The sequence below is a fragment of the Polistes canadensis genome, unplaced genomic scaffold (genome assembly GCF_001313835.1).
Source record: "Polistes canadensis isolate GaletaPanama2010 unplaced genomic scaffold, ASM131383v1 scaffold_37, whole genome shotgun sequence".
Classification (NCBI taxonomy): domain Eukaryota; kingdom Metazoa; phylum Arthropoda; class Insecta; order Hymenoptera; family Vespidae; genus Polistes; species Polistes canadensis.
Genome location: NW_014569584.1, coordinates 806,153 through 813,701, shown reverse-complemented (window position 1 = coordinate 813,701; position 7,549 = coordinate 806,153). Strand labels below are relative to the sequence as shown.

At 33.3% G+C, this 7,549-nt stretch overlaps 1 protein-coding gene across 16 annotated transcripts in view; it reads left to right on the top strand.

Annotated features, from left to right (window-relative positions):
* LOC106784523 (calcium/calmodulin-dependent protein kinase type II alpha chain) overlaps nucleotides 1–6,326 on the top strand; it is a 65,963-nt gene extending 59,637 nt beyond the window's left edge. For 11 of the 16 annotated variants that reach the window (XM_014744155.1, XM_014744153.1, XM_014744157.1 and 8 more), the window contains 5 exons: nucleotides 707–769; nucleotides 2,579–2,654; nucleotides 2,734–2,828; nucleotides 3,610–3,727; nucleotides 3,862–6,326. In XM_014744155.1, the coding sequence (XP_014599641.1) occupies nucleotides 707–769; nucleotides 2,579–2,654; nucleotides 2,734–2,828; nucleotides 3,610–3,727; nucleotides 3,862–3,994 (485 nt within the window). In that variant the 3' untranslated portion in view covers nucleotides 3,995–6,326. The remainder of the gene's footprint in view (nucleotides 1–706; nucleotides 770–2,578; nucleotides 2,655–2,733; nucleotides 2,829–3,609; nucleotides 3,728–3,861) is intronic. The other 5 variants (XM_014744156.1, XM_014744169.1, XM_014744168.1 and 2 more) reach the window with 1 other exon arrangement.
* Nucleotides 6,327–7,549: the final 1,223 nt, after the last annotated feature.

Here is a 7,549-nt window from a genome sequence, read left to right as displayed (position 1 = left end):
TATATATATATATATAGTATATATTATTATAGTAGAAAGTATTTATAAAACGCGTATAAATTTGAAGACGATTAATCGAAGTGCTACTGCTACTCGTGCGACAACCGCCATTCAAAAGTTTCATCAATGTACGTATATACATTTGAAACAAATACGTATATAGCATCGATTTATTATTATTCCAATGTCGGAAGAACAATTTGATTTTTCTCGTCAAATCCGGAAGAGTTTACGGTACGGTGGGGGTGGGAAAGGATGAAAAAAGAAAAGAGAGAGAGAGAGAGAAAGGAGACGGTTGATCCTCTTAAACGATTATCACTCTCGCGAGGATTAAGTTCGGCGATGTGTTATGATTAAATATATATAATACAAATGTGATTACTAAATTATATCTTCTATATACGTGCGTACACATTATAAATGGATATTTTCGTCCTGCGCGAGAAATCAGGATTTTAGCCTGAAATGATACCAAGGAAAGTGAATAAATAATTCTATTTTTATTTCTTATACTTTGGATATTAATTAATGGGAATTTGATTCGGAGAAAGTGGGCTCAATTCCTGATCATTGCGATAAAACGAGTCGCGTAGCTTAATCCTCTTGGGCGCCTACGCAAATGCTTTTTTTTTTATGCCTCTTTTAAGAATCTCCATGCCACGTCAGTTTTAATAAACGAACGGGGTGTATAACATATTGCTTGTAGACATAAGAATCGTGTGTCCTATCAAGACCTGCAGCCAGCTTTCGACGAACTCCCAGTGCTCAGGTAAAGTTTGTATATTCCGTCGTAAGTTCGTTCAGCCTACAAACATTCACGTCAGGAATTTCACAACAAGAAAATAAGATAATATCTATTATCGAAAAAATGATCAATTATTCGGCGAGAACGTGCACGAGTATTACGTAAATCTATGAGTAATATTTTCGATGAATGATTCTTTTATTAAATTCATTTCTACGTCTAATAATTTATCTCATCTTGTACGTTCTCACCTTTTCTTAGAATTTTGTTGTTATTTTTTAATCGGACTCATCTTGCAATATGGAAGACCAAAAACATGGTCGAGGTTATGGCAAACGAATTTACGGAACGCATAAGCGTTGTATACAAAGTAATGTTGCATTTGGTACGAAAAATGAGTGCTCGTAAAAATATGAAAAGTTGAACGATTCTGGTCATACTTATGCGCCGTTCGTGCGTACGCGATAACCTCTTTGCTGTGCACGTCGATTCATCATAAAGTTGCATCAATGTCCGATCGAATCGTCGATAATTTATTTTCTTCATAATTTCGTATGTACATATGTACATTCACCGAGAACGAACGTTTCAATTCTTACTAATGAACGACAAATGATCGATATCATTATGCGTTGCATACGAATTCTGTCAACGTTCGATTATATTCGAACAAATTGATTTATTTTACATTTTGTTTATTTTTTCTTTGAAATAACTAACTAACGTTCGTTCGTTCGTCCGTTCTCGGATATGTTCATCAAAGTATTGGTTCATTAGAATTTTAGATAGTCTGTTCGTTATGTTCTTACGACTATCTCGAGTCCGAGCAAAAGTTGACGAAATTGTAAGCAAGAAAAAAACTATAAGTTTGGGTGAAAAGAAGCAAAAGCAAAGAATTTGTTGGGGAACGAAAAAGGTTGCTCGGAATCGGGGGGCAACAATCAATTCTAGTTGAGAAGAGAAAATGCTGGTACGTAGTATAGCGTAAATAAACAGTGACTTGATTGACTGACGATGATAACAATAAGTAGACGCAGTAGAGTACAAATTAGGCTGGTAGTGGTGGTCGTGGCAGTTACGACAAAAAATATATCTCTCTTCGTTTTTTGATTATCGAACAAGTCAGACGCCGCCATGTTAGACAAATTATTAGACAAATTTGACAATATTTCTAATCGACCTATTTATTTACTCGCGTTATATTTATACATTTGTTTCGTTATTAATTACTAAAAGAATAAGACAATCTTGATCGTAGAAAAGCATCAAATTCACAATTCCTAAGTTGCATGCGAATACATCCTTTGGATGAAAACATTTCTTTGTAAACATCACGAAGATTGGCAAATGAAGGGGGGTTGGGTGTTAGGGGATGATAGAATGTGATCAGAAAACATGGGGAAGCAGGAAAGAGAATGACACGAGACTTTTTCTTCGCACGAAAAGTTTTCTCACACTTATTTTATTTGATTTTATTTGATTATTTTTTTTTGTCCAATCATTCAACGATTCTACAATTTAACATGCATACGAGTATTATGCTATGGGATATAACATCGGGAATAAAAAAAATCAAAGAAGTGAAAGAAAGGACCGATTAGTATTAAAAAACAGAAAATAATAATTGAAATTGTTGTTGATGAAACACGTAGAAAGGCGCAGAAGCCGCAGACGTAGGACGTAGACGTATTGATAATAAAGGTTCTTGCATGTTTACTGTTGTAACGTAAAAATGTGTCGGTAAAATAATTGCCCGGATTGGGACAGCTCGTGCGTGTAAATCGATGATGGCACGGCTCCCAATCTTATATAATTACTCATTAACGATTCCAGCACGTCGTCAAGAGATCATCAAAATGACGGAACAATTGATCGAGAGTATCAGTACCGGTGACTTCGAGGCTTACACGTGAGTACGAAAAGAAATCGATCGGAAATAATATTGCAATAAAAGGAGAATAAAAACGATTTGTTTACGGGTGTTCCAGGAAAATCTGCGATCCACACTTGACCGCGTTTGAGCCAGAGGCTCTAGGTAATTTAGTCGAGGGAATGGATTTCCACAAATTTTACTTTGATAATGGTAATTACGACTGATTTGCGTATCCGCTTCCACTCGCCACTCCTATGCCCTACTACTAAACCCTAATACTCAAATTCCTGGCGGTGCGTTCGTTGATGATGATGGTGGTGATGGATGGTAGTACTGGCCGCTAGAGCACCTATTATTCTAATTACGTTTAAACATTACTTTCCATTCGCGAGAAGGACTTTTCCTTTTTTCCCTTTATAGTGCACGTTTTATGCAACCGGAGCACGATCGTCTGACGTATGCTCGTTTCGAACTAGAGAATCAAAACAAAATCCTAATTCGATCTAGAGTTATTTTTTCTTTTTTTATTCCTTTAACGAAACCACCGTCACGTATGCATGAATCCATCCATCTATCTATCTGGAAAATCATCCATTCATTACGTATTTAGGTTCAACGCGGCTTGTTATTGCACTTTATCTTCTTTCAAATTATGCATGACGAACACGTATCTACGAGAGTACGGTCAGGATAAATACATATATTTTCATTAAGATCTATTTTCATAGTCGAATGAAAATGATATGCATTCGTTCGATATATATTTGTGTTCAACCTAATATGACCACTTACAATTTCAATTTATATATAGCAAGCTTTTATATTATTCAAAGTAAAAAAGAAAATGTTCCTTTTTCTTCTACTTGTTGTTATCGTTGTCTCTCCTACTTTCTTTAATGTTTATGTACAAAAATGCATAGTATACGCATTTTGATTCGATATATGAGATGACACGCGAATAACCAAAGTTTCATTTTAAACAACAACGAAGCGGTTCTCGGCAAAAACTGCAAGGCCGTCAACACGACCATCCTGAATCCACACGTGCACTTGCTCGGTGAGGATGCTGCGTGTATTGCCTACGTCAGGCTCACACAATACATGGACAAGTAAGTTAACATATCGAAATATGATATTGATTTTGATTTATCCAGTCGGCCATTTTGTCTTCTTCAATATTTTGTCAAATGTAAATATTTAATATAAAAATACTGTGCAATAAGTTATCGATGATTGGTCTTAGGCAAGGTGTAGCACACACACACCAAAGCGAAGAGAGCCGTGTCTGGCACAAGAGGGATAACAAGTGGCAAAACGTACATTTCCATCGGAGCGCAGTTACGGGGCCAACGTCGTTCTCATTCAGTCACAAATAAATCTGAATGATTACGTTAGTTCCGTAGAGAAGATGTTGCTGTTCGTCAAAAATATCAACACAACATGAGCAACGTTCTATCATCCGAATGAAGAAAAGGAAACACGACGAAAAATTATACACCCGCGCGCGCGCATATATTAATATATATATATATAGAGAGAGAAAAATATATATACGTATGTATATGCACAAACTATATACATATATATAAATATATTTAAAAAAATAAAGAAAAAGGGAGAAAGAGAGAAAGAGAGAGAGAAAGAATATGAAATAAACGCAAAAAGTGTTTACGAACGCTGGCGCAAAGTTTTTGAAGAGAAATGCAAAAGAGAATAATAACTTAATTCCCGAAAGTTGGTCAGTTAGTATTAAGCGCGACAAAAAGGAAACCGAGCAAGCTAGCAAACAAACAAACAAACAAATATACGAAGAAGAAGGAGGAGAAAAGTCTTATTTATTGTAAGGAATTCCGCGTGCATTTCTGTCACGTGCCTCGCAGTCCTCTGAACAAACGTACGCAAGACGAAATAGAATGTGAATGAAAAGAAAAAAAGATAGACAGATTTAAGGAAAAATACAAATAAAAATAAGAAAAATAACAGAGAGACATTTTGCGGTAGGGGAATTCGTAGCCGTGTTTGTTGGAGTACTCTTGTATTTAGTTGTTAGCCATTGTACAGTGCATTTCTGCCACGTCGATTCAAAACTTTTACTTACTTACTTACTTACTTACTTCTTTTTCCTATCGTCTTTTAAAATCACGTAAATTAAGGAACGCGTGCTTTCCCTTCAACACAAAAAAAAAGAAATTCTGTCAAATTTGGATTTATCTTCGTATCGAACACGTCGGAACGATCGTTCTTACTAACATTTTTTTGAGGGAAATATTACAGTAATTCTTCTTCTTTTTCTTTTTTTCTTTTTTTCCACGAAGAAGATCAAATCCGATTGATTCGATAAAACCGGATACGAAAATACGAAATGGTCTTCCTTAGAATTACTCGTTTAAATGGCGTTTAGAAATATGCGAAGATAAATTGAATTCTTTTCTTTTTTTCAAATAAAGAATTCGTTTCTGTATGGAGAGCACGCGGTAAATCAAATATCGAAAATTTCTATTTTCCCTCTTTCTCTCTCTCTCCCTCCCTCTTTCTGTCTCTCTTTCTCTCTCTCTTTCTCTCTCGATAATATTGTTATCTTACCAAAACGAGAAAGCACTTGACCATTGATGTGTTTTAAAAAAAAAAAAAAAAAAAAAGAAAAAAAAAAACTGTGTACGAGAAAACTTGATAACTCTGCCAAAATATCATAAATATTACATCTCGTAATTCGATAATTTCATTTTTCATTTCTGTCGATTGCTTTCTCGATTCGCGAATGCACGCAGATTGTATGGAACGAAATGAAATAGAATGAAATGAATTGAAAAGAAATGAAATGAAATGAAATGAAATGAAAAGGAAAGAAAATATAAGAAAAATAAAAATAAGAAGGATTAAGGCAAACATACATATACATATATATATATGTATTTGCATTCTTATCGAAAGCTAGGTAAATAGATAGCCACGAAGAGAATTTTATCAGATAAATAGAAAGAAAAAGAGGAATAAAAAAATAGAAATCGTGTAATGATATAGTGATTTCATTCACGCTCACTGTCGTGTGTCTCTCTCTTTGCATTAATTATTAGTGTTAAATATCTTACACGTGCAATGATGATGATGATGTATTATCGAAAAAAAAAACTTTGATAAAGTTCTTCGACGACTATGAAAAAATTCGCGACGTCGCGAAATTCATTAAAGAGAGAACGAAAGAAAATAAATAAATAAATAAAAAAGGGAGGAAAAATGTGGAGAAGATAAGAGGGTGGGTGGAAAAGCAAAAAAGTAAGAAAATGAAAAGTGAGTTAAGAAAATCGATGGGTCGCGATTTAAAGAGAAAAATAATAATATTAAATATAAGAAAAGAAAAAGATAAATGACGATGATGATGGTGATGATAATGAGAGGAAAAAAAAAAGATAAGATTTTTGTCCAATTAAAATTTCATTAAATATGATGAATCTTTCTACACGTTCGTACATCTTCTATTAAAAATACACGTATATATATAGATATGTGTGCATATACATATATAGGAAGAAAGTAAATCAATATATATATACGTGTGCACATATATTGTATACTATATATATTATATTCAACTTATGCGTATAGAAGAAAAAAATTTTCACCATCTACGAAACTAAAAACACTAGGAGGAAAATTAAAAAAAAAAAAGATAAAGAATTTTTTTGCCATCTTGTTATAAAAAAAAAAAAACATACACGCGCGCACACACATACATACATTTAAATTATGCGGATTTTTCGATGTGCGCAAAGAATATACATATATGTACGTGTGCATGTATGCATGTATATACTAAGCAGAGGGTTTTTTTCGGAATTATTCTAACGGATGATTGGAATCACAACTTTTTATTAAGATTTACATTTGCAAATGAAAGGAAATAAAACGGCTAGGGGGAGGAAAAGAAAATTTCAATTGAAAGAAAAAAAGAAGAGAAAGATGATGATTTAAAAAAAAAAAAAAGAAAAACAGCTAACTAGCATCGACTATTTAAAAAAGAAAAAAAAAGTAAGAGTTCCAAAAAGTTCTGTGAAACTTGTCATACCGTACATATATATTATATATTCGTGTTACGAAAAATGCGAACTACTTTTTGCCCTCTCCCTCGTTATTCCGTAATAATAAAATAATTACACGCAGAAGAATAAGAAAAGCCATTTTTATAAATCATATAATAATAAATATATTCGTTCTACGATGAGATTGCCTCCGATCATCGGTTCGCAAGTTGATTTATAATAACGATGATCAAATATATGTTCTAAGAGGACATATACATAAATGTGTATGTATATATACATAAATACACATATATTATATGTACATGTGTATATATACATATATATATGAAAGCATGCGCGCGTGTGTATGTATTCGAATGTGAGCGTGTACGTACGCAGCGTGTCAGTAAAAAAAAATAATAATTTACACGGAGCATATTTCGTATTGACAACAACAAAATCATGATTTTATTCATTTATCTATTTTCCTTTGTGTTACGTGCATGTAACTACCACTAACTACCTATCGCTACTATTGCTACTACAAACAAAATTGCAACTACAACAAATTGCATCTATTTCGTCAAAAGAAATATGGACAAAAAGTAAATAAAATTAGATAGATAGTCGAAAATAATTTAGAATTGTTAGATTTGATTTGACAAGCTAATCGCATAGAAACCCGATTTACGTCTGCTTTAGAAAGAGAGATTAATAAAATCTTATGGGAAGAAAGGTTTATTAAGCGTGCGTATGCGCATTCATGTACGATGGCACGCGCGCGCACGTACCTATGCGTATGTACCTATATATATATTGATACAAATGCAGATACCACTTAATATATTGCAAATACTATGTATGTATATATACATATACATATATAAATTATCTATATATATATATATATAT